Source organism: Anolis carolinensis, chromosome 4 (assembly GCF_035594765.1).
Source record: "Anolis carolinensis isolate JA03-04 chromosome 4, rAnoCar3.1.pri, whole genome shotgun sequence".
In the NCBI taxonomy this organism is placed as follows: domain Eukaryota; kingdom Metazoa; phylum Chordata; class Lepidosauria; order Squamata; family Dactyloidae; genus Anolis; species Anolis carolinensis.
In genome coordinates this window covers 102,308,946-102,336,311 of record NC_085844.1, presented here as the reverse complement: position 1 = coordinate 102,336,311, position 27,366 = coordinate 102,308,946, and the positions used below count along the sequence as shown (strand labels likewise).

Sequence of the window (27,366 nt, the reverse complement as noted above, 5' to 3'; positions counted from 1 at the left end):
TAATAATAATAATAATAATAATAATAAAGAGGGATGGAAGAGACTCCTTAGGCCATTTAGTCCAACTCCTGTCTGCCTCTGTGCACCAAAAGCACAAGCAAAGCATCCCTGACAGATGGCCACCCAGCCTCAATGTTGTTAATAATAATAATAATAATAATAATAATAATAATAATAATAATACAGGGTTTTGGAACACAATACTCCTGACCTCACAATCGTGTTAAAAACCAAGTATGGATTGCCGATGTTGCAATCCCAGGTGACAGAAGGATTGAGGAGAAACAACTGGAAAAGCTGACACGATATGAGGATTTAAAGATCGAATTACAAAGACTCTGGCACAAGCCAGTCAAGGTGGTCCCAGTGGTGATTGGCACACTGGGTGCTGTGCCTAAAGACCTTGGCCTGCACTTAAACACAATCGGCGCTAACAAAATTACCATCTGCCAGCTGCAGATCTGCACACATTATTCGCAGATACATCACACAGTCCTAGACACTTGGGAATTGTCCGACGTATGATCCAATACAACAGCCAGCAGAGTGTCTGCTGTGGACTCATCTTGTTGTGTTTCTAATAATAATAATAATAATAATAATAATAATAATAATAATAATAATAATAATAATAATGGGTTTTAAGAGAAGAGACCCCTTGGGTCATTTAGCCCAACCCCCTTCTGCCCTTGTGCCGTGGGGGCCGGATAAATGGCTTCGATGGGCCACATCCGGCCCCCGGGCCTTAGTTTGGGGACCCCTGGTCCAGACTGTGGGCTGTACAATAATGATAATGAGGATGTCTGTGAACTGTTGGAAACCAAGGCATGCAAAGCAAGCAACTAGCTCCTTCTTTGGCAATGCATGCTCTCAATAGGGAGCCCCGCCCCAGAGCCAGGAAGCCTTCCTGCTCAGAAAGGCATCTTGGGGGAGAAGGAGGTGGCTTAGAGAAAGGGGGCTTATAGTGCTAGGACATTGTCTTTAAACCTTTTCTTTCCTCCCTACCCTTCCTCACGGCGGGAGCGAGGCGCCGCCTTGAACGCAAAAACGGCACAAGAAAGCAAGGATCTTAAAGCAGCGGCGCCCGAAGAGGCGGCGCAAAGCAACCCAAGAAAAACGCACTGAACCCGGAAGTGGGCGCTTCCTTGCCACAGTCTATGGGCGCCACGCGGAAGCACAGGCAGTGACACTCACAAGGAAAAGAGAAGGCAGGCTCTCCGCTTCCTCTCCTTCTGACGCTTCCCTCCAGAAACGACGAGGTGAGTGAAACGCTACAGCCTCGGATGCTTGGTTTTACAATAGCTACCCGGGTCAGAAGTAGTCATTCCCCCAGGCAGTAAGTAACCAGACCTTGAAGCTGCAAGGCTATTCAATGCTAATCATGGTGGTCAATTGAAACATTCACACCTGCCTCCAACAGACAAGAGTTTTTTCTCCCACCCTGGACATTCCACAGATATATAAAGCCCTCTTGACTAGTTTCCAACAGAGCTCACAACCTCTGAGGATGCTTGTCATAGATGTGGGTGGAACGTTAGGAGAGAATGCTTCTGGAACATGGCCACACACCCTGGAAAACTCACAACAACCCAGAAGTGGTCATTGTTTGTTGTTTTGGGGTTTTATTAATGGTACCAATAGATAAAAATAAATGAAAATGTAGGTGAACTGCAACTCCCAACAGCATGTTGGGTCTGTGTGCCAAGTTTGATCTGGATCTATCCTTGATGAGGTTCACACTGGGCTCTTTGGATGCGGATAAACTATGACTCTCAACATCCAAGGTCATTTCCCTCCAAACGCCACCAGCACTTAAAGCTGGTCATGTTAGGTCTGTGTGCCAACTATGGTCAAGATCTCTTGTTGGCAGGAGTCACACAGCTGTCTGGATTCAGGGTGAACTATAACACCTATCATCCAAGGTCTGTCCTCCAGCATTTTCTGTTTGGCATGGGGGGGGTCTGTATTAGTCCCCGGTAGTGCAAATGGTTAAATCCTTGTGCTGCCTGAACTGCTGGCCTAAAGGTTGGCAGTTTGAATATGGGGAGCGGGGTGAGCTCCCGTCGGTCAGCTCTAGCTTCCTATATAGGGACATGAGACAAGCCTCCCACAGGATGGTAAAACATCAAAACATACAGGTGTCTCCAGGGCAGTGTCTTTGCAGGCTACCAATTCTCTCATACCAGAAGCAACTTGCAGTTTCTCAAGTCACTCCTAATACACACAAAAAAATGAGGGGTCTGTATGTCAAGTGTTGTCTAGGTCTGTCATTGGTGGAGTCCACAGTGCTTTTTGATTGTGGGAAAACTACAACACCCATCATCCTGGATTGGTCCCTATGTCCAAAATCTACCAGCACATAAAGTTGGTCAAGTTGGGTCTGTGTGCCAAGTTTGGTCCAAATCTATCACTCATGGACTTCACAGTGCTCTTTGGATGTAGGGAGAACTATAATTCCCATCATGCTGGCTCAATCCCCCCGCAAACTGTTTCAGTATGTTCTGTTTGTCATGGAGGGTCTGTGCACCAAGTTTGGCCCATATTCGTTGTTGGCGTTGGGTACAGTGCTCTCTAGGAGTGGGAGACGTCTTGGGAATCGCCCACAAACATATATATTGAACATACTCACAAACGCACATATTTTCATTCATAAGATTACACCTCACTTTCTATCCCTGTGATCATTTGATTTTGAAAAATGTATCTTGTGGAAACAAGGACTGGTGATAAAGCTTAAGCTAAGACACCTTTTCCCAATGAAAACTCTTTCAGGTTTGAATTTCCCTTCTCTCTCACTTTCTGTTGACTCACCCCCTTAACTATGAGTAATTTGTAAGTTGTAAGAAACAGTTTTTATGTTTCTTCAAGTCACTCGTTAATGTACGGTGACCCCATGAATTTCACAGGGTTTCCCTATGCAAAGATTACTCAGAAGCAATTTTGCCAGTTCCTTCATCTGAAATATAGTCGACAAACTTTGGTGTTCTTTGTACTCACATCCAAGTTCTCACCAGGGCTGACCTGGCTTTGTTTCCAAGATTAGTAGGATGTTTAATAGGCTTTTCCTTAATCCCTCCTTATTATCCAAGATATTCGCTTATCCAAGCTTCTGCCAGCCCATTTAGCTTGGATAAGTGAGACTCTACTGTATTTACAATAGATCTGCTGAAATCAGTGGGATGCATGTATGATGATCAATTCAAATCCCATTGATTTCACTGGGTCCACCCTAAGCGTGATTAAGGTGTGCTTACATCACAGAATAAATGCAGTTTGACACCACATGGGAGTTGTAGTTTTGTGTAGCAGAGAAGGCAAAAGACTTGTAAAACTACAACTCCCATAATTCCATAGCATTGAGCCATGACAGTTAAAATGATGGGCCAAACCACATTAAATCTATATGTAGAATAATTGACCCTATGAGGAATCCAGCTTGCTGCATATGTCCAGAAGTGGGCCAAATACTCCAGGTTGTAAGTAATGAACTATGGAGTCTATCATCCACTGTTTGCATGGCTATGTTACTTTTGAGTCTTACTTATGCTTTAGAAAGGCAGTCAGACAAACATATTGGCTATAACTTCTCAAATTTCTTTTTTGATGGGTTATCTTTTCTGTTCCTTCCAAAAAAAAAAACCATTGGGTTTGAAACTATAACTTTCCTATCCCATAGAAATGAGCGGAGATAAAGAGGAACTGCCTTGCGTGATGACTGATGCTGGAACAGAAGCTCTTGTGCCCTCAGAAGAGAACAAACGAGCCCAGCAAAAATTAGCTCCGGAAAGACAAGTTTGCACTAGCCCTGGCATGAAAACCCTCACAGACAATACCAAGCGGGTTAAACTCAGTAGTGCTGGTCAGCAAGAAGACAGGCAAGAAAAGTAAGCCATGTGTTACATAGTCTCAAGACTCAAGTTTGGCTTTATTTCTGTCTAGTGAATTAGATGAGCAGCTGGGGAGAAATTAGAGCTAACAGGCTCTAGTAAAAATTAATTTAACTTGTATTTTAACTCTGTATTTTGTTGTATGTCTTTTAAGAGTGTTTTATCTCTGTTTTAATGATGTTGTATCCTGCCTCGAGCTGCAGGGAGAGACGGGTAAGATGGGGATAAGTTTAAAAGTGGCTGAGCTGGGTGTAATTTGTACCTTCCACTTTTGCTACCGTATTTCCCTGAAAATAAGACTAAGTCTTATATTAATTCTCGCTCCAGAAGATGCATTAGAGATAATTTCCGGGGTGTCTTTATTCATGTACAATAATCTATGTTTATTCATGTACAACAATCTACATTTATTCAAATTCAGTCATGTCATCATCTTCTGGAACATCACCATAATGTTATGTCAATAATATTATTTATTTGTATTTAATTGTATATTAATTAGTATTATTATTTTCTAATTCAATACATCCATTGTCTGTTGTAAAGTATGTACTACCGGTAAATAATAATAATACTAATACTACTACTAATAATAATAATATATTTTATATTCTGAGGGGACTCAGGGCAGATTACAGAATACATATACCTCTTTTTATGTATTGTCTGTCCTTGTTAAGAGGTAAAGGCTTTCCCCATCTTTTCCATTTCCGGCATTTGAAAGCTGCGCTCGACTCTGACTACCAGGGGGGTGGGGGGTGCTATTGCTCCATCTTCCATGCCAAGGAGATTTGTCATCCTGAGACACCCTCCCAATCGAATCACCGACATGTTCTTATGGGCACCTTTTATTACCTCCCCGCTTAAAGTGGTACCTATTTATCTACTTACATTTCTGTTTTCGATCTGCTAGGTGGTCAGGGAGCTGGGGCTGATGGTAGGTGCTCACCCCAATCTGGGCTTGAACTGCCAACCTTTCAATTGGCAGGATTTTCTGCCATTTAGCGGTTTAATCCACTGTGCTAAGACCAGCCCCATCTGGTTGATAATCTTAACTGGGATTTGTTTTGGGGGTAGGGTTTATATTCCAAACATCCTGAAAAATCATGCTAGGGCTTATTTTCTGATTCAGTCTTTTTGGGGTCTCCACGTTTGTGTAACTTAATTCACAAATATTGCAGCTTCATTTTTCCTGCTTCTTTCTGTAATCCAGATGGAGAGAGGGAGGGAGAGGTTATTGTTTGACAAACTAATTCCCTGCAAACATAATTGCACTTACAGTTTGGCCAGAATTTAACAATATCAATAATCCCGTGGTTTGATTTCTGGTGAACACGGCTTCCTGTGAAATTATTTTTACAAATATATCCCTTGTGTACACTTAATAAATGCAGACATTGCTTTCCTTGGTGTACATGAGGTGGGAACATTGTTGGATGGTGGATTTCAATCATTACATTGAAACAAATGCCAAATTTATTATACAAACACACAATTCCTTTCAAAAGAGTATTTCATCGCATTAAGACCTTGTTAATAAAGGGCTTTTTAAAAAAATCATGTCAGAAGTTACTTAAGAACATATTGCAAGTTGCTTCTGGTGTGAGAGAATTGGCTGTCTTCAGAGGCTTTGCCCAGGAGGCGCCTGGATGTGTTACTATCCTGCTGAGAAGCTTATCTCCCTGCTTTAAATCTTGACCCAGATTGCTTTTCTCTCCCCTTGTATTTTTCTTTTAGCCCTAGAATGTCACAGCAAAAGGCAAGAAACATGACAGGTCCACCTGTTACCACAGAAGAGAGACGGAAAAAAAGTTTTTTTAACATACAGTTTTCTAAGAATAAAAAGGAAAAATGCACTCCACATGATAAAACAGCACCAACATCTACAAGCATCAGCCACAAAGGGAAAGTCTCATTGGCTGACAAGGAGGACAGTGCACTTCAGACAAAAAGAGTTCAGACAAAGAGCTCAAAAATGTCTCAGCCTCACCAAGATAATTGCCACAACAGTAGAGGAAAGCTGTCTACGTCGGCCATCTCTTCCCCAGTGGAATCCTCTGTGGACTTGTGAGTTTGTGTCATCAAAATTTGATTGAGGAAACCAATGTCAAATCTTGTGATCTGATTAATTGCATTTTTCCTAGTGTGTGGTAGATAATTCAATTAGGACTTCTTTTGTTGGAAGGGTTAACAAGTTCCCATTTGCTTATTTTTCGACTAAGCAAGTCATTAGGGATTTCATCATATGGAGGTGGTGAACCAGCACAGTAGTAGGACCATGATGGTCTGTGTCACACAACGTCATTGCTGGTCCACCACCAACCTGTCATGAAGATGTCTGGGACTATTGATGAGCCTGCCAATGACATTTAATCACACTACATTGCCAGAACTTAACCGCATGTGATGAAGTCCCCAAGTTTCTGTAATGGCATTTCTTCCACTAAAAAAAACAGATAGATGAGAGAAAGGGCACAGCTTCACACAACCAAAGTATCACAATTCTGTGGTGCCAGTGATTGTGTGAAACCACCATAATCATGTTGGTGTTATCTTGCATCACGGGAATGGCACAGGATAATGGCCTGCATGCAGTAATGTCCTATAGTTCATTGGAGATATAGTATTGGCTCCCTGCAAAATGCATTGTACAAAAAGGGTTTATGAGATCTTTTCTTCTTTGCAATTAACTTTTTTTCTCTTCCATTGTCTGCTCTTACCATTTTTAATATTGCTTCTGCACATCCCCCGAAAGTAAGACCTAGGAGGAGGGAGCTGCCGCTGCCAAGGAAGGAGCGTGCAGCATGAAGGAGAAGGAGGGAAAGGAGCGCACCTTTCCTTCCTCCTCACTTGCCTGACGCGCACCTTTCCCACCTCTTTACCCCTAGACATGAGTGCAAAAAGAAAGAGCTATTCCATGAGTACAAGAAAGGAATCGTGAAAAAATAAGACATCCCCTGAAAATAAGACCTAGCACATCTTTGGGAGCAAAAATTAATATTAGACACTGTCTTATTTTCGGGGAAACACGGTATATAACACTATATGCAACTACACAACTACATTTTATCTAGTACTACAAGACTACAACTAAACAACTATTAAAAGCAAAACAAATGCACGAAAGATAACTGTACACTCTCTATGTGATCATTTTTATTCCTTATTAGTCTATCTACTCCCTTTAAGTCAGTGGTTCTCAACCTGGGGTCCCCAGATGTTTTTGGTCTTCAATTCCCAGAAATCCTAACAGCTGGTAAACTGGCTGGGATTTCTGGGAGTTGTAGGCCAAAAATATCTGGGGACCCCAGATTGAGAACCACTGCTTTAAGTAATATATAATTATGCTTCTGCTTTAGGAAAGAAGGCATTAATATTTTATAGTATTTGACATAACTGTTAAAAGCTTTTTGATGTGCAGTTTTTCCAGCTATGCAGGACAATTATAAGACATTTATATAGCAGTGTTTTAGCTTATGTTCTTAGTTTTCCAGAGCATGATGTTTTGGCTTATATTGTGAGTTGTATTTGGTGAAAATGTAGTGAGTTCCTTTTTAAAAAGGTGAATAAACAAGATGCTAGGGAAAAGTAATAAAAGCAGCCATTGTTACAGGTAGAGGCTCTTTCGAGAAGTATGTAAAATGCCAGTTCCTAAAAACTGCATTTGTTTTTCCAAGTCCCTTTCCATCATGGGTTGCTGTCCTCACCAGCCCAGTAGGATGGCTTAGCATGCATTTTGATGGTGGTGAAGTGCCTGTGGTTCACCTCTTCAGCTTCCTTACAGTTTGATCGTCAAGCTACAGTAAGTCTTTCTTCAGTTTCATTTTGGGCATGGATTTGACGTGACAACTTACTTGTTTTGACGCCACGTTTCCCATTTTAGGGATCTCCTTTCTCAAAAGAAGAACAACCCAAATTAGTCAAATTGTTTGTAGCATTTGTTTAGATTCAGAATTGCACATACAGAAGAAACTTTAGATTTGTTAAATTTTCCATGTGTGGCATTAGCATAGATCCAGGGCTATTGTACAAGGGAGTATCAATGCTTTGAAAGAACCAAAGCACATTTCTAGACTGCAGTTATCTTTTCGTGTATTCCACTACAGTATGTCTGTACGAGGGCTATCCAGAAAATAGGTTACGTTTTGGATTTTAAAAAGGACCAAGTATAGGATAAATCATTTACCATATGCAGCTGAAAGACACATCCCAAAACTACAATCTCATGTAATCCCCATTTAAATTTAGCCACGTTTTTTATAGATAAATGAGTTTGAAAAGTACTGCACCAGTAAATTTGCCGCCTCTCTCCTCTGTTTCCAAGAATGGGGGCGTGGCTGGCAGCACAGCATTTTGGCTACGCTGCAGGAAGGGAGAAGGAGGAAGAGCCGAGGACACATATATATGTCTGTGTGTGTGTGTGTGTGTGTGTATACACATACATATTTGCAGAAGTAGTCATCTATATATGAAAGGGCACATTTGTATCTAATCTAGTAACGATATCCGTATTTTTAACTTTTAACTTCATTCACTTTGTCCAAAATAAAAAAGCAAGGTTTACTGTTCAAAACAGACATAGGATTATGTGTCCTTATCTCAACTAATTAATGGTGAACTTCCAACCTTTCTATCTTGGCTCCGCTAAAAGGAGAGATTAAATAGGTACTAACATTAGCTATTTCGTGTGCATCATAAGATTTGCTAGACTGCTTTTGAATGCAACATTATTTTTGTTTCCCTTTTTTATTATTTCAAAGGTTCTGCCATCACCAACAAAATGCATTCTAATCTGGGAGGCAACAATCTGTTAAATATTTTGTAGTTCGGCCCAAAAAAAGAGGTTTGTCTTCCTGTTACTTACTTTGATTTATTGTTTGAAGTGTTTGCAAATAATACTTTTCTTTCTCTTTGGCTGTTGCTTGAATGAAGGTGTAGTTGACTTCCATAGGTCATTTGTTGTTCTTTTTTTTCTTCTTAAATGGTCTGCTGTGTTAAAACTGAGTTTTGCTTAACAGAGATCTCTGTGTGGATTAGACCCTTCTCTGTTATGTGAAGTGTGTATTGATGTTGTTGCAGCGAGGAGGACATGTATCGAGATGCAGAAGACATAGAGAGAGAGAAAGTGTTACTTGTGTGTGGGACAGGCTCCTCAGGTACATTTCAATATTATTCATGTATGGCACAAAGTATTAGCTGAATAATAAGTAACACACACTTCCTTCTCAACGGGTCCTTTCAGCAAAACCAGTTGCTGATTGAAGGGGAGAAATCGCATTCAAAACATGATGCCATTCACAGAGAAATAGTATTCCCTTCAGCTGGAGTGTTCTCCAACAAAATTACTATTTCTAGAGCCCTCTGGCTGCCAAATTCTAGATGATAACACACAGTTCTCTATGTAGAGTAAAATGGGAGACCAGAGAAGCATTGACATTTAAGCAAATGTAACTCTTTATGTTGCATTTGTTTGCATAATAACTTGTAATAATATTTATTGATTAGCCCTTAGGCCAGTGATGGGCAATCTTTTGAGCTTGTGTCAAAATTTGCCAAAAAACCAAGCATAATTCGTGTGGTGTGTCACTTTGAGAAAACCCCCATAATTTTGCAATATTTATAGTTTAAATAACAAAAATGTATAATTGTAACTATATTTAATACAGTATTCCCTCACTTATTGTGGGGGTTATATTCCAGGCCCACCCGAGATAAGTGGAAATCTGCGAAGTAGGGACTCTATTTATTTTAATACAGTAGAGTCTCGGTTATCCGAGATAATGGGTCTCGGATAACCAAACTCCTCAGTTAATAGCGAGGCCCCGGATCTCCCTCAGCCAGTCCCTTGCTGGAGGAAAGAGTTTCCCCCAGCAAGGGCCTGGCTGAGGAAAATCTGCGAGGGAGAGGGAGGAGGAAGTGGCCCGGAAGCTGCCCCACGATCGCTGCTGCAGTTTCCTCCAGCAAAGGCCTGGCCGAGGGAGATCCAGGCACGCCTCGCAGTTCTCTTGCTCTAGCTGGAGCAAGGGCTTGTCCCTCCAAGAACCACGAGGCACGCCCCGGATCTCCCTCGGCCAGGCCCTTGCTGGAGGAAAGTTTCCCCCCGCAAGGGCCTAGCTGAGGAAAATCCGCAGCAACTCCTCATTTCTTGGAGGGACAAGCCCTTGATCCAGCTGGGCTGGAGCAATACCAAATCAAACAACAAGGCTTGATAAGACTTAATTACACTCTATGTAGTAAGTTAAAATAGTAAATAAAAATGATAAAACTGAATATATGCATCATATTTCCTTCCAGATAAGGCAGAGGTCATCCTGGTCAGTCGTAGGGCTGAACAGGGTATAGGGTTACAGCCTGTGTTGGACGGGATCGCACTTCTCCCTGAAGACACAGGTTCTCAGTCTGGGTATTCTCCTGGACTCATCAGTGAGCCTGGATCCCCAGGTCTCAGCGGTGGCCAGGGGAGCATTTGCACAACCAAGACTTGTGCGCCAGCTGCACTTGTACCTTGGGAAGTCTGACTTGGCCATGGTGGTCCACTCTCTGGTTACATCCCATTTACATCCTGCAATGCTCTCTATGTGGGATTGCCTTTGAAGACAGCCTGGAAGCTCCAGTTAGTACAACGAGCAGCAGCCAGATTAATAATGGGGGCAGCTTACAGGGAGCGTACCACCCCCCTGCTAAGCCAGCTCCACTAGTTGCCAATATGCTACCGAGCCCAATTCAAAGTGCTGGTCTTGACCTATAAAGCCCTAAACGGTTCTGTCCCAATTTACTTGTCTGAACGTATCTCCTCCTATGAGCCCTAAGATCATCTGGAGAGGCCCTGCTCTCGGTCCCACCTGCCTCGCAAGCACGGCCTTCTCGGTGGTGGCTCCCCGGCTGTGGAACACCCTCCCTACAAATATCCGACAAGCCCCAACCTTTCTGGGTTTCAGAAAGGCTGTGAAAACATGGTTGTATGCACAAGCTTTTAACGAGTAAATGATAAAGTCGACATGGTCAGATTTAAGGTTGAAGCATGAGGTTTCTGGACAAATTGATCTAATTACATATGTTTTAAGTTTTATAATGTATTTAATGATGTATTTTTATAGTTTTAATTGATGTTATGTACTGTTCTTGTTTTTATTATTATGTTCTTGGCATTAAATGTTACCAACTGTTGTAAGCCGCCCTGAGTCCCCCTGGGTGAGAAGGGCGGGGTATAAATGTTGGAAATTATCACCCCTACAGTTTACTCCTATCAACCTCACATATGTGGTTCTCAAACGTATTGTTTTGCATAAATACAGTGCTGTTTTATATGTTATTTTTGATTCTTGGCCACACATAAAATACATTGTTCTGATATGAGATTTCCAATACATTGTCCATTTGATATATGGACCAAGGTATAAGTCTCTCACTTTCTGATACAATTTGCAATCAAATAATATGCGTACATAATAACGTAATTTAGTCACTCAGTGTTGGCTGTGGTAAATCTCTATAAACAGCCCTTGTATACGCTGTGTTTGTTTCAAACACTTTCTCACCCCTGGGCCAATTGTCATTTCTCCCTACAATCTGTTTTGTTGTTTTTTTTGAAAGAAGAGTGCCTTTTCCAGTTTAAACAGTTTAATGGGAAGGGAGAAATGGAATTAGCTTTAAAAGGTGTGCCTGGAGATACAGTTTGATACGGTTGCCCTAAAGTCAGTTTTCCCTTTCCACTCTAGCTTCAGTCTGATGGGAAGAAAATAACAGGCTTTGTTTTATACTTTTAGGCACTGCTTTTTATGCCCAGGTTTCAAGAATGAGGGCACCATGTAGTCTTTCGATCCCATCAATCTGTGTGTCTGGCAGCCTTGCCATATCTTCCACCCTGTTTTTGTGCTTGGCAAATCCATACTTGGGGGGAAAATCTTTTTACTTATACAGAATAAGAATACAGTCCTTAAAAACACCCACATTGAACACATAATTTGAATGAACAAGAGGATTTTACATGAATATTTTGTATCTTGCCAAATATCTTCCACACAGGCTTAAACAATTTTCAGGTTTCGAAATCATAGTGCAGACAAGAAATGTGTTGGGACATCAATCTATGTACATATCATTACTGTTGACTAAAGCTCCCTGACTTTTTAAAATCAAAATGTAATTGTTTTATCTTAATTGCGATTCAGATTTTCTAGAAAATAAGTTAAGTGTTGAATCTGAAGTAGACATCATGGATTACTGCCGCAAAGAATGGAGAGGAAACACAGCCCAAGCCAAATGTATACGAAAGGTATGACCTTCTTTTGCTTTGTAATGATACATGATGAAAAAGGCTGTATTTATCAGGATTTAAGAGGGATGTGTGTGTTCATTGTTTTTATACCACCTTTCTAGATATAAATAAGATATTACACACATAAACATACACAAACTCATACTATGTTTTAAGGCACCAGAAACCTTCCCATAGGGTTAGTAGTGATAGATGTCAGTGTTTACAATACTGTCCATTCTGTGTGCCGAAAGCGATTTTTTCCCAGATTTCTTATGGTGAAGGCATTTTTTTCTGAATGGAAATTGGAGGTCTTTACTAGAGATGCAGCTGAAAAGCAAACTCTCTTAGTAGGGTCCATCCCCTATAATTTATCATGACATGTTCATGCAGTAAGAGACCCATGCATGGATCAGAATAAGCCATCATATAGTGCAGAGGTCCTCAAACTTTTTAAGCAGAGGGCCGGTACACAATCCTTCAGACTATTGAAGGGCCGAATTATCATTTGAAGAAAAAAAAAACAAATTCCTATGCATGCTGCACATGTCTTATTTGTAGTGCAAAAAAAAAAAAATAACAACCCAACAACAACAATGAAAGAACAATACAATATTTTAAAATAAAAAATTAACCAACATAAACCTATTAGTATTTCAGTGGGGAGTGTAGGCCTTCTTCTGGCCAATGAGATAGTCAAGTTAATTAGGATTGTTGTTGTTGTGTGCCTTCAAGTCATTTCAGACTTTGGGCCAGCCTAAGTCTAAAATTGAGGGTGGGGGGCAGGTAAATGTCCTTGGAGAGCCGCATCCGGCCCACTGGCCTTAGTTTGGAGACCCCTGATATAGTGCAACATCTTGTTTCTAAGAGCAACCAGCTAGTTTCTGCTTTGTGGTGAGTTCTACCAACTCTGCAGAAGGTAACAAGAGGAAGCATCTCATGTGAGGGAATCAGTGAATCCTTCAGTAATGTGTAAGCAATAGATGGCTAACTGTTTGTTCTTCAGATGTCCGGGACTTTATCTTATTACTTTCAATGATTAACCAAGAACCTGTAGGGTTTAGGGAACTCAATCATAGGGCTTGAAAGCAGTAGCCCTCTCTTGTTTGTCATTAGTATATGGAATCAAGAGAAATGCTATCACCGCAAATGTGTGTTATAGCAAGACCTCCAGATTGCAATTCTTTCCTTCTTTTAAATAAACTGTTAATTTCTGTAAATTGTTCAACCACTCTTTGGTCCTGGTGTCTGCTTGATCTGTAAGATGGAATAAGTTGATATGGCTTAATTTTCTAAAAATGCTGAAGCTTTCAATCTGTTTCTGTTGGACAGAAAGGCGGGATAGGAAGGTGGATCCATGTAACTAAAAGGTGTGGCCTGCTCCATGGGCTTTTATATTTTAATTTCAATTTTTGTACTGTTTTAAATTATGTTTAAGTTATGTTTTTTTTAAAAAAATGTTTTGCTTGGATGATTGTACTGTATTGGCCTACATCCAAATGCTACACACAACAAGAGTAGACTGGTGGGAATAGTGTGGGAATGATACGTATCTATTTACCATTCAGCAATAGTATGAGTCCTCTATGAGAAAAAAACAGGATGCAAAATATGTAAATAAATAAATAAATAAAATCCAGCAGTATTCTTGTACTAAAAAGATAAAGGTTTTCCCTTGATATTAAGTTTAGTTGTGTCCAACTCTGGGGCTTATGGGAATCGGTTTTTAGCCAGGTGGAATATCAGTGAATAGCCTTGCAGCCTCAAAGCCTGACCGTTTTCTTCTTATGGGAATCCTTGTTTGGTGAGCTGGAATGCAGTGGAATAGAGTTGCTGCTAGGAAGCCTAGATAGATAGATAGATAGATAGATAGATAGATAGATAGATAGATAGATAGATAGATGTTTCAAGATGTATTGTGTTAGGAAGAAAACAGGACCATAAATTGAGTAAATTCATTCCCAGATGTTTTAACTGTGGTTTAGATCAGTGTTACTCAAAAACAATGGTCCATGGACAGGTGTCAGTCTATGAGCTACCAACTATCAGTCTGTGATATGTTTTCAGGAAAGAAAGAAACAAATTGTATGCAATGGACAAAAAGATACTAGTCCCTGGCATATTTTGGGGGAGGGATAACCGCTGATCTCCCACAAGCAGTTTTTGGCCCTTATTTCAGTTTACACAATTCATATATTAATCAGCAGATGGCTAAGTCAAAATTAGTATGCAATGCATATGTGGATTAGTCTTTAAAATTGGGTTACTAAGACTATATTGGAATTTGGAAACATTTACAAAATTGCTGGATGCGAGATCCTGAATCATCCTACTTCCTATCCCACTATCCTGTCCAACAGAAGCAGAGTTTAAAAATTGGCTTAATACTCTGGGCAGTTTAAAAAAAAACTCATTTGTTTTGTTGAGTTGTGGTCTATTGTGCATCTAATTACAATTTCTGCTCTCAATACAGGGCTATGAAGCCGTTTCACAGAGATTTATTTCAATAAGAAGAGTACGAGGGGACAACTATTGTGCTGTCAGAGCGACGTTGTTTCAAGCACTTAGCCAAGCCACTCAGCTTCCAGACTGGCTCCAGAGAGAGGAGATCATAATGGTAAGCCTCACAATCCCAGCATATTTCTTGTCAGGGCAAAGTGACTGTGACTTTGATTAAGAATTTTTTTTATATGCTTTAAGTCTTGTAGTATTACTCTGGAGGCCTGGACTCAAATCCTTGCTCAGGTATGGAAACCTGCTTAAATAAGCTACAGTGTTCCCTCACTTATCACAGGGGTTAGGTTCCAGGACCACCTGCAATAAGTGAAAATCCACAAAGTATGGATGCTATATTTATTTTAATATTTATACATTATTTTAGTAGTTATATACTATTTTAAGTCTTTATCAACCAATTGTGTGTTGATAAATCACCTCCTTCTCCTCCCGTTGCCGCTTGGGCTCCTTTTCTCTCCCTTTGGCTTCTCCTTCCTCCCTTCCTTAGGCTGTAAATTGTATTTTTTATGATTTATAATAGTCTTTTAGAGTTTATTGAAAAACCGGGAAACAGCGAATCCGCGAAAAATGAACTGCGAAGTAGTGAGGGAACACTGTACACTCCCTCAGCCTCAAAGGACGGCAAAAGCATCCAAATTGTCCAAGAAAACCTCATGGTAACCTTAGGGTTGCCATTTCAGGCAATCCCTGAGTTACAAACATCAGATTTATAAATGACGCATACTTAAGAATGGGGGTGAGACAACAGGAAGTGAGAGAAATCTACCTCTCACAAGAGAGTCCTGAAAGAGTCATAATGGGAAAAAGGTGTCTCCACTGAAGCTTTATTACGAATCCTTGTTGCAACAACAAGCCAATTTTTTTCAAAATCCTATTATCACAGGGACAGAAAGTGCTGTCTGAACAGGGGCATAGTCAGCAAAAGAAACACCACAGGGGTGTTAACCCTTCCCTATGCTATCCAAAGTTGGTTTGTGCTAGTTAGTGCCCGTGCCCTCTCCCTCTCCCTCTCTCTATATATATAAGTAAAGGAGCTCCAGGTGGCTCAGCAGATTAAACCACTGAGCTGCTGAAATTGCTGACCAAAAGCTCAGCAGTTCGAATTTGAAGAGCGGGCTGAGCTCTTGCTGTTAGGCCCAGCTTCTGCCAACTTAGCAGTTCAAAAACATGCAAGTGTGCTTGTTTGGAGGTTCTAGCAGGGGAGCGCAGCTATCGTATACCCGGGACCGAAGACTGGAGACCTCGGTACACTCCTTCTATACCTGGGACGTCGTCCTCTTCCACCGAGCGCGCAGCTTCGGGAGGGACGCACATGGAGCGGTGAGGGAGGAAGGGGACACCCGCCTAGCCAGCCAGATCAGCCGAATCAACCCTGGCAATCAATGGGGTGACAGATGTCGCAGCCAGATCGCCCTCACATCCAGATTCAAAAAATGGAACAAAGATATAAACAAATTTATCTGGTCGAACAAAAAACCTAGAATTAAAAGATTATACATGATTGATGAAAAAAGAAGAGGGGGATTGGCACTTCCAGATCTACAATTATATCACGAGGCCTGCGGTTTAATGTGGATTCGAGACTGGACAATGCTAAAAAAAACCAAATTATTGACGCTGGAAGGGGCAGACCTTCGTTTTGGATGGCATGCCTATTTATGGTACGAAAAAAGAAAAATAGAAAAGAATTTTGGAGACCATTTTATTCGGTCATCTCTAATAAGAATATGGGAAAAGTATAAGAGAAGAATATTCATTAGAACCCCCTTATGGGTTTCCCCCCTAGAAGCATGCCAAAGAAGAGAAACGGGAGGAATATCCTGGCCAAAATACAAAGACATCCTAACCAAAGAAAAGGGAACTTTCGAGCCCAAAACACAGGAAAGGTTAAATCAGGACTTTAAAAATATAGGGTGGTTCCAATATGCCCAAATTAAAGATTACTTTAACAAAGACAAGAAGATAGGATTTGAAGATAAAGAGACATGCTGGGACAAAATAATACAATTAGAATCCAAAATTATATTGAAAGTTTATAAAAAGCTTTTGGAGTGGACTACAGAGCAAGACCACATCAAAGAGTGTATGACTAAATGGGCAAGGAACATTGGGAACCCAATTAGAATAGAGGAGTGGGAGAAATGCTGGAACAAAAGACTAAAATACACATACTCTTCAGATCTTAAAGAGAACTGGATTAAAATTTTCTTCAGATGGCATCTAACCCCCCAAAAACTCTCCAAAATTTATTAAAAAAAACCTCCAATAAATGCTGGAAATGTGGAGATCAGGAAGGCACCTACTATCATTGTTGGTGGACCTGTAAGAGAGCCAAGGAGTTCTGGAAAGAAATACACCAAAATATACAAAAGATCCTATTAATTAAGATTAACCTAGACCCCAAGATACTATTACTAGGGATGCTAGACTTAGAAGATAGAAACAAAGAAATCCTATTTTGCTACCTAACAACGGCCGCAAGATTAATATACGCAAAAGAATGGAGAACGAAAAACAGACCAGATATAAATGCCTGGTTCAATAAAATCCTCGAAATTATGAATATGGATAAATTGACATATTTACTATCAAATACACAGGGTAAACCAAAAAAAGCGACAAATTGGGAGCTAATTAAAAACTACTTAAGAAACGAAAATTGCAATGTGATAATATAGAATATATGCATACACTTTTCAGATGAGTAACAATGGGCTATAGATATGTCTCAGGTTAAAAGAAGATCAGACCTTAAGAGGAGATTGAATAGTATTGGAAGCATCAAGAGAACAATACAAAGAACACCAGATAATAGATGGAAGTCAATTTTAATGAATGTGTGTTTTTCTTCTCTTTTTTTTTTTATTTGTCACTGGGGGAGGAGGGGTATATGTTCACTGTTTTTGTCCAAATTTTGTTTAATTCTGGTCAAACCACTGTATTTCATGCTGAGATAACTGTTCGCAATAAAAATTTATTTAAAAAAAAAAACATGCAAGTGTGAGTAGATCAATAAGTCACAAGTTCTGCTCTGGCGGGAAGGTAACAGCGCTCCATGCAGTCATGTCGGCCACATGACCTTGGATGTGTCTATGGACAATGCTGGCTCCTTGACTTAGAAATGGAGATGAGCACCTTGACATTAAGTCTAGTTGAGTTCGACTCTGGAGGTTGATGCTCATCTCCATTTCTAAGCCAAAGAACCGGTGTTGTTCATCGACACTTCCAAGGTCATGTGGCTGGCATGACTGCATGGAGCGCCGTTACCTTCCCGCCAGAGCAGAACCTATTGATCTACTCACATTGGCATGTTTTTGAACTGCTAGGTTGGCAGAAACTGGGGCTAACAACGGGAGTTCACCCTGTCCTGCAGATTCGAACTGAAAGACAGCAAGCTCTGAAGGACAGCAAGCTGCAGCTTAGCGGTTTAACTTGCTGCACCATCATAGCTCCAGATATACATGTGTGTGCGCGCACGTATATATATATATAGAGAGAGAGAGAGAGAGAGGGAGAGAGAGAGGGAGAGAGAGAGGGAGAGAGGGAGAGAGACTGGTTACACTTAAAAATGTATGTGTTCCAACTTACATGCAGATTCAACTTAAGAACAAATCTACAGAACCTATATTGTTCGTAACTTGGGAACTTCATGTAGTTGGAAATGACTTGACGCCACTCAACACATTTCACAATCCAATTCCTTTTGGAAAAAAAGCAAAAATACCTGGATAAAATTCTGCCCCTCACTGTGCGGTCTTAAAGGATATGCATTGTAGGTTTCATTTCATCTTGAACAATACTCTAAGACAAAAACAGGAATCCTTTGGACCTCCAGATACTTAGATCTATAGCTACCACAAACTCTTGTCCATGCGAGAAATAGGAAATCAAAGCATCATCAAGGCATGAAATTCCCCCACTCCTGGTCTAAAGAAGCAGTACTGTCTCACAGCTGAAAAAAAACAAGAGACAAATACTTTGAATCAGTTAAAGCATCAAATGTTTAGAGTTCTTTACAAATATTAACTATTTATTTCTTGAACATTTTAGCTACCACAGAAGCTGACCATAAAATACGACTGGATCGGACAATGGCAACTCAGACAAAAAGCGACCAATAATGTCGAAAACTTGGTGGTTGAAATTGAAGAATGCTTAATGCTCCTAAAGAGAAAGGTTTGATAAACTCATGTTTTTTACATTAGTTATTTTCTGGCCTATCCGTTCAGTATAATCTCTGAGGGCCACACAGCCATTTAACCCAGAATATCAAGGCAAAAAATCCCACAATATCTGCTTTAAACTGGGTTATCATATATTACAGCTTAAAGTAGCTAAGCCTAAGGTCCCACACAGCTGAATAAAATCCCACATTATCTGCTTCCAACTGGAAGAGACGGGACAGAACAAGAAGGAGGTATGTAGTCTTGAAGTCCAGCTTGGTGAATTGGAGGTTGAAGTTATTCTCAGATTCAGTCACAGGGGGTGCTGTTGCTCCATTCTCCATGACGAAGAGCCATCAGGACTTCCTCCTTCCACCTTCCTTTCAGTTACTGCATTTCTGGTCTTGTTGTAAAATACCTCCCCTGCAGTTTGCGGTACCTAATTTCTCTACTTACAGCTTATAAGCTATTTTCGAACTGTTTAGGTAAACAGTGAGCTGCGCTTGACAGTCGGATGCTCACCCCGAGCAGGCTTCGAACTGGCCAACTTTCAAATGGTAGATCTTATTACTGCTGGTGATTCCCCAGCTGTGCTAAAGCCCAGCCCATAAGGAATTATTATTATTTTTAAATTTATATATTCATTAAAAATCAATGAAATTAATCCATAAACATGTATATATACATGGACCAGTGCAATACTACTTAAAATCTATGAAATAGTTGTATTTGACTACGTCCTTCCCTCCTCCTACTCCTCCCATTGTGGTGACTTTCTATCCTTTGGATTGGAGACAGTCATATACAGTCATTTTCTTTCCTCCTATTACATTATTTTTCTATTCTTCCTTCTGGCATAATAGTTATTATTTATATTTTCCCTATAAAAATTCTAACAGATTAAATTATGAAGCCTTTTATTAAAACTTTTCCCTCTTTTTTGTTGCAAAGTTTAGAAATGGCTCCCAGTCTTTGATAAATTTTTGTTGTGTTTTTTTCTTTGTTCATCATTGCCAATTTGTCAATTTCTTCTATTTTAAAAATTTTCACAATCTATATTTTCGAGAGGTCTGCCTTCTTCCAATGTTGCAAATCTAATATCCGTGCTGCAATTATGATGTAGTGCAATACTTTGTCATTTAGTATTTTTCTTTGTTTATTTGGCATTCCATTTGCTCTTTTGATACATGTTCAGACCAGGAGACAGGGCAAAAGATAACTTTGGAGAAGGGAATGGATTTTGTTTTACTAATGACAATACCAAGCAACTTTTTAGTTGTATTATTTCTAGGCATGTGTTTTGTTTTTTCTGTGGATTAAATTATTTTCAGTTTTGCAACCTTTCCCTTGAATACATTTTCTAAAAGTTGATGCATAAATCCATTCGATAAATAAAAAATCCACACACAACAACAGCATGCATAAATTCTGCTGGCATCCATTAATAGTTGTCCTACAACAGGGACCAGTTTTGCATACATTAAGAGTGACCTGTGATAGGAATGGATGTAAGTAATACAGGTAACATGTGAAGTCTTTCACATGAATTTGAGGATACTGAATTGTTTGTACTGCCAAATAGGCCAAAGGCCTCCTGTCCATTGGACCAATGATGGACTCGCTGTTTTGGGGGTTTCCTTGTAACATGTTACTTGAATAATCAAACTATCTATTCATCTACAGTGGAACCTCTACTTAAGAGTGTCCCAACTTAAAAGCATTTTGTGTTAAGAGCTGTCACTCGCACTGGTTTGCTTTGATATAAGAGCAGTGTTTTGAGTTAAGAGCTAGCATCAGAAAGAGTGCTAGCATGAAAGGGAGCGCTAGTGTGAGAATACAGGGCTTTAGGGTTTCAAGGAAACAGCCTCGTGCCTCTGCCTCGTCCTCTTGTCTGCTTTGGGAGATTGCTGTCCACTTTCTCATGTCCGCTTTGAAGAACTTTGGGTTAGTTGATTTTGTGTGGTTTTTATTCCTGGTATGTTTGGCTTCATGAAAGGAGAGGGAGCAAGAGAGGGAGGGAGGCTATAATGACTACATTACTACATGACTACATTATGCTTCTGTCTCATCACTTTGTGCTTCCTTGCCACAACTTTGTTTTTCTACCATTTTAAAGTTGCTCTTTCTTTTTATTGTTCCATGTGAATGTGCATTTATAAATTATTTATTTATAAAGTGCATTTTCTTTTTTAAAAACACATAACAAAAATGAGAAGGTTTGGGAGATGGGACAGATTAATGGCATTCCAATGCGAAAATTCACTTTGAGATAAGAGCATTTTGAGTTAAGAGCTCAGTCATGGAACAGTAAATTCTTAAGTCAAGGTATCACTGTACTATGAAGTTAAGAACGAACAAAATATATCATTCTGTTTGTTGTGCATGATGAAGTCCAAAATATCTAGAGATACATGATCATGCATAATTCCTAGGCATTGGTTATGATAGAAGTTGAAGTCCAAAATACTGAAAATCTAATTTAGGTTCACCTTAGTTATATATTACCTGCCTTCTGCTTGTGTCATGGAGTTCATTCTATTCACTTTGGCACACTGATGATTTTGTCCTAAAGCAGAGAACTTGATTAAGTCTTGTAAGATACTGACTCAAAGCTTTTTGCAATACAGTAGAGTCTCACTTATCCGACTTCCGCTTATCCGACACTCCGTATTATCCGACACTCCGTATTAACCGACGCCATCTAGTGGCCAATTGGAAAAATTACACCCTTCACTCAATCCAAGGTGAGAGCTGTGGCTCTTTCCCGTTGGAAAAAACTGGAAAGAGGAAAGCTGGAAAGAGGAAGGGAAGGAAGGGGGGAAACTGGGGGGGGGGGGCATTTGTATGCGAGGCAGGGAAGGGGGGGGGAAAGGAAATGCGATGGCTCTCCCTCCCTCTTTCTCTTTGTGCTCGCAGAGCCTCATGTCTCCAAACTGGCCTTGTTTCCAAATCAATGGCTCGTGATTGGAAGGAAAGAATGGGGAGGAAAGAAGCCAAAGTGGGCCCGGGCTTGGGAAAGGGCCACAGGCAAGGCCAAGTCAGGGCTGGCAAATGGGGAGGGGGGCTGGCTGCGAGGCAGGGAAGGAGGAGGGGGGGGGGAAGGAAATGCGATGGCTCTCCCTCCCTCTTTCTCTTTGTGCTCGCAGAGCCTCGTGTCTCCAAACTGGCCTTGTTTCCAAATCAATGGCTCGTGATTGGAAGGAAAGAATGGGGAGGAAAGAAGCCAAAGCAGGCCCGGGCTTGGGAAAGGGCCACAGGCAAGGCCAAGTCAGGGCTGGCAAATGGGGAGGGGGGCTGGCTGCCTTCTGTCATCTCCTTACCCCTTTTCCTCCTGCACACACACACTTTGCTCCAGATCCCCCCCTCTCTCTCCTTCTCCCTTTTTCTCCCCCACGCACTCTCTCTTCCTCCTCCTCCTCCTCCCTCTTCTCCCTCTTTTACCCATCAGTCTTGCAGCAACTTGCACTTCTGGTCTTCTCCTCCTCCTCCTCCTCCTCCTCCTCTTTTAACCCAAGCAAGGATCATTAGAGGCATAGCACCCTAGAAACACAAGAGACCCCCTCCTCCCTTCAGAGGCTCTCCAGCCCAGCCCCATTCTGCCAAGCTGGAAGGCACAAACCAAGCCCTCCTCCCAACACAGAGCCACCCAGGTCCAGGTGAAATTCTGGAGACATTTGACCAATATCAAATATTTAGCAAACTTTGGTTTCCCAGTGTTGCCATTGCTCTGCTCAATATGGGATTCTAGAAATGATTAATCTACAGTATTATCAGTGTGTTCCCAGCTCTGGTCTTCCAGGGGTTTTGGATTTCAAACAGGATGTTTTGGTGCTTAATTTGTAAAACCATAATATAATTTGACATTTAATAGGCTTTTCCTTAATCCCTCCTTATTATCCAACACATTCACTTATCCAACGTTCTGCCGGCCCGTTTATGTTGGATAAGTGAGACTCTACTGTATATGCTAATGGGTTCTGGACTGTTGGACACATCATTTGCTTAATCTTTGAATGTTTGCCTCTACAGTGGAAAAATATGACTGAATTGAAAACCCTTGCAGAGAGGCAAGCTGCTTGTGATGAGCTTTTTCGAAGTGAAGATGATGAGTACAAACTCTATGAAGCTGTTAAATTTCTTATGCTGAACACAGCAATCAGGCTGTATGAGGATAATGAGAAAGGAAAGGAGGTTCCTGTGTTCGCTTGGCTGCTGTTTGCTAGGGATACATCCAGCAATCCTTCCCAGTTAATGGAAAACCACTTGAATCAACTGGGTCACACAGGAGGCCTTGAACAAGTAAGCTCATTTTTTTCTTTACATTTGTAGAACTTAATAGTTATTCTCTCTTGTACGCTAGAAATTAGGAAAGCAGATGCTGGGGCAATGCAGTCCAAAACGTACCTGAGCTTTATACCCCAAGGCAGGGTTTTATGATTCCCAGAAGTCCACCTATCACATGGAGGTGTAGGGAATTTAAAGAAATGTTAAACATTATATTTGGGTTTTAGTACCTTTATCAGTTCAACTGTGTATCTCAAAATAAAATTTCTTTGATGGTGCTTTCAAGAGGATAGGAAATTTTCTTTAGGTTTGGTAGATTTGGGGTGAGAATTTCTTGGCTTAAGGTTAGCATTTGAAACATTCACAACATTAAGAGTCTGAAAGATCACAACACAGAATATGGCATTGCTGATAACACTATGAAACAAAGTTCGAAAATGTTTCTGTTCCTGGTTTGAAAATGTTGTTTCCTGTTTAATTTTGCGATACTTACTTTGGAAGTAGTTGTTATACTCCAGAAACTTAGTTTTTGTGGCTGAGGGTAGTACTATTATTTTCTTCAGTCTAGGCACATCGCTAGTAATTTTCCTTAATGGATATATACAATTTTAACCTTTCAGTGTGCAGACTGCAACAAAGTTTTTGCAGTGTAATAAACGTTTTGCATGTGTTTATGATATAAACAATTAGGAAATGACATTTATAACCCAGAACAAAAAATGTATTACATAGTGTAATTTGACTTGTATAGATTTTTTTTAAAAGAAATTATTAAGAGTTTCAAATACAACTTTAATAAAACCAAGGAAAGTGAAAAAGAAAATAAAGAAAAAGAAAAAAAGGGGGGGAAAGATAGGGTAGAGATTCTGCTTCCACTCATCTTCTTCACGGTTAGTGTCTATTCTTTAATTTCATTCCTCTTTCTTCCAAGAGGATTTATTGACTATGCCCCCTTCTCTTCTTCATTATTTATCTTGTGTTGCTCTTTCTTGCATAATTCAGTTATCATAATTCAAACTTATATTCTTCAAAATACTTCCAATCTGTCTGTCTGATTTGTTTTCCTGTAACTCTTTTTAATAAAAAGATTAACCTATCCATGTCTTTTATTTCTGTTATCTTTTCTAACCATTGTGCCTCTGATGGGATCTCTTTTTGTTTCCATAATTTGGCATATACCATTCTCGCTGCCGTTGCTAGATAAGTGAATAGAATGTCCTGATTTTGATTTAAATTCATTTTTGGATTCGTCAGGCCTAATAAATAATATTCTGGTTTCTTTTCAAATTGTATCTTTAGGATCTTCTGGCTTATTTCGTGGACCATTTTGTAATATTTGGTGGCTTGTTTACATGACCATCACATGTGGTAGAAACTGCCTTCATGCTGATGGCATTTCCAACATTTATTATCTGATTGTTTATACATAATACCCAATTTTTTGGAGTCATGTACCACCTATGCATCATTTTGAACCAATTTTCTTTAAGGTCCGAAGCGTAGGTATATCTTAATTTAGTATTCCAAATTTGTTCCCATTCATTAATTTTTATATTTCTTCCAATGTTCGCTGCCCATTTGGTCATACAATTCTTTATAAATTCTGTCCCTGTTGACCATTCTAAAAGTTTGTTGTATAATCTGGTGACCTCCTTCTTCTTTAATTTTATCAATCCGTCCCAAAAGTCATCTTCTTCGTTGAATCCAACAGTTTTGTCTTTGTTATAAAGTTCCTGTAATTGATAGTATTGCAGCCATGAAAGATTCTTGTAATTGTGTACTAATTCCTCTTGTGCTCTCATCTGTAGCATATCGTTTTTCTTGATTAGTATATCTTTGTATGTAGGCCGTTTTCTCCAGCCTTGAAGTCTTCTTTGGGTTGCCTCTAAGGGCGAAATCCACAGAGGGATTTTAGTATAAAAATATGATGTATATCTTTCCCAAACTCTTATTAAGGCCGATCTAATGAAATGATTGCCGAATTTTTTTTCTATTTTGGATCTACCATACCAGAGGTAGGAATGCCATACCACCCCTAGGTCAAAGCCTTCTAATGTCAATTTTTTTTCTTTTTTTAAAGTTATCCAGTCTTTGACCCATGTAAGGGAGCATGCCTCAAAATAGTTCTTTAAGTTTGGAAGACCAAATCCTCCTCTAGTTCTCAAATCCATCAGTACTGTATGCTTTATTCTGGGCTTTTTTTCCAATCCAGATAAATTTAAGTAGATCTTTGTTCCAAGCGTTAAAAATTTTGTTCCAAGCGTTAAAAAAGCCATCAGCCTGAAAGCTTAATAACACATGATGATGGCTTTATTTTATTTTAATGTTCTGATCTGTAAGTCTATTGCTTGTAACTTAAAATCAGCAACTGATTGTGTGTGGCAATGTTGATTGTGTGGCAACATTGCCAAAAATGTTCAGTGAGAAGAAGGGAATTAAAGAGAACAGCTACGTTCATCATGTAGTGTCACGTTATCTTTTGTATGATCATCTGGAAGAGGAATTCACATAGATCAAGAAGGGGAATTCAGTCAAAGCACATACAGGAATCCACCCCCATCCTCCCAAGGAATCCCAGCTTTTAAATGACTCCAAAATTTATTTCTGTGACTGTCATTCAAACATGTCCTCTTGACTAGGACTAGCAGCCATTTTCATCTGTGATGTCTATTTCGGCTGGATCTACACTGCTCTATATCCCAGGATCCGATTCCAAATTATCTTCTTATCCCAAATTATTTGGCAGTGTAGACTCATATAATCCAGTTCAAAGCAAATAATTTGGGATCCTGAGACATGGGGCAGTGTAGATCCATCCTAAATCTGAATGTGTATCCTGTTTCCGTACACACAGTATCTAGTTGCATTCAAGTATTGGATTATTTTAAATAATGCATTACGAATTGTTATTTTTTTTCTTGCTAGGTGGAGATGTTTCTCCTAGCCTATGCTTTGCAGCACACTATCCAGGTGTATCGTCTGTATAAATACAGCACAGATGAATTCATCGCCTTTTACCCCAATGAGCCAGAAGAACACTGGCCAGTAGTAACTCTTATAACTGAAGATGACAGACATTATAATATTCCTGCTCGAATGTGTAAAGAGACAAGTTTGTAAAAAAAAAAAAATCAATGTTTCTCCAGGTGTAAAAATTGAATAAACCTTGTAAATGCATCTCTCTCTGTTTATTTTAATATATGTAATTGCCATAATGAAGTTGTAAAAAAAGAGGCAAAATACGTTGTCTTCTGTTTTTATGGGATGATTTTTCTGAAACAAGATTAAATGAAGATGAACTCTCCTATTTTCTTCATTCAAAGAAGGGAGATGTCTGCTTCTGCTCCAGTTTTTTAGATATGATACATCTTGCAAATCTATATCCTCAAAACACAAACAATTCTTGCACAGTTTTTGTAACACTTTTTCTGATTTCAGTGAGCTCTGTTCTAGAGATGACCAAATTTTAATCTAAGCCATCATGTGGAATTCAAAAGATGTTTGGAACATAAATATATGCTACTTTTACTTCCACAACTCTCTCTCATTTTTGGCATATGGCCTGGCACCTTGTTAGGTTCATGCACATACATTTTCCTTATTTGTTTTAATCATTGTAGGAATTGTTACTTTCTGCTTCTGCTGTACCCAATGCTACATTCCTGCTTTATTGAACAATTTGGATGATCCCCGGGTTGTTATTCCATGGTATGTATGGATCAAGAAGGATCACAGAAGCATTTGGCCACCTCCCCTTAATCAGATGCGACATCTCAGCACTGGGATCCACTGGAATGGTGTAACCATTTTGCATCTAGTTATGAGGATGTGGCCAAACATTTTTGCGATCCTACCCCCTTCCAACAAGGCATGGTTTCAGAGATTAGTGATGGAATATGCTTCAGCCTAGCATATATATACAAGCCAGCTACTATGGTGTGCTGAACCACGCAGGTGTGTAACCTTGTATCCTCAGACGTAGAAGAGAGTAATCAGAAAGCTGTTGCATTTAATCTTAAACGTTCTTCAGAAAAAGTGGGACATTCTAGGGCAGGCATGGGCAAACTAAGGTCCAGGGGCCAAATGCAGCCCTCTGGGCACTTACCTCAGGCCCTCCTAATTTTTTCCTGTCCTCAGCATAAGGACATGGTGGCCCACCACATGCTTATGCAAAAAGGGCAGGGGAGGATGGCAAGCAGCAGCTGAGAGCCCTCTTGAGTGCTCTCAGCCACAGCATGTCTCGCCCTCCTCCTGGCAT

General features: G+C 40.0%; 1 protein-coding gene across 2 annotated transcripts; it reads left to right on the top strand.

The window, feature by feature from the left end:
- The first annotated feature begins 682 nt into the window (after positions 1 to 682).
- On the top strand, positions 683 to 26,285 carry otulin (OTU deubiquitinase with linear linkage specificity). Of its 2 annotated transcripts, XM_008108861.3 has the most exons (9): positions 683 to 1,259; positions 3,677 to 3,884; positions 5,625 to 5,954; positions 8,967 to 9,043; positions 12,059 to 12,162; positions 14,618 to 14,761; positions 18,712 to 18,837; positions 22,854 to 23,123; positions 26,034 to 26,285. In XM_008108861.3, the coding sequence occupies exons 2-9, from the start codon at positions 3,679 to 3,681 to the stop codon at positions 26,226 to 26,228; spliced, it is 1,452 nt and encodes a 483-aa protein (XP_008107068.2). In that variant the 5' UTR covers positions 683 to 1,259; positions 3,677 to 3,678; the 3' UTR covers positions 26,229 to 26,285. The 2 variants fall into 2 exon arrangements, with proteins under 2 accessions (XP_008107068.2, XP_016848429.1); XM_016992940.2 differs by lacking the exon at positions 3,677 to 3,884 and having other exon boundaries at positions 805 to 1,259.
- Positions 26,286 to 27,366: the final 1,081 nt, after the last annotated feature.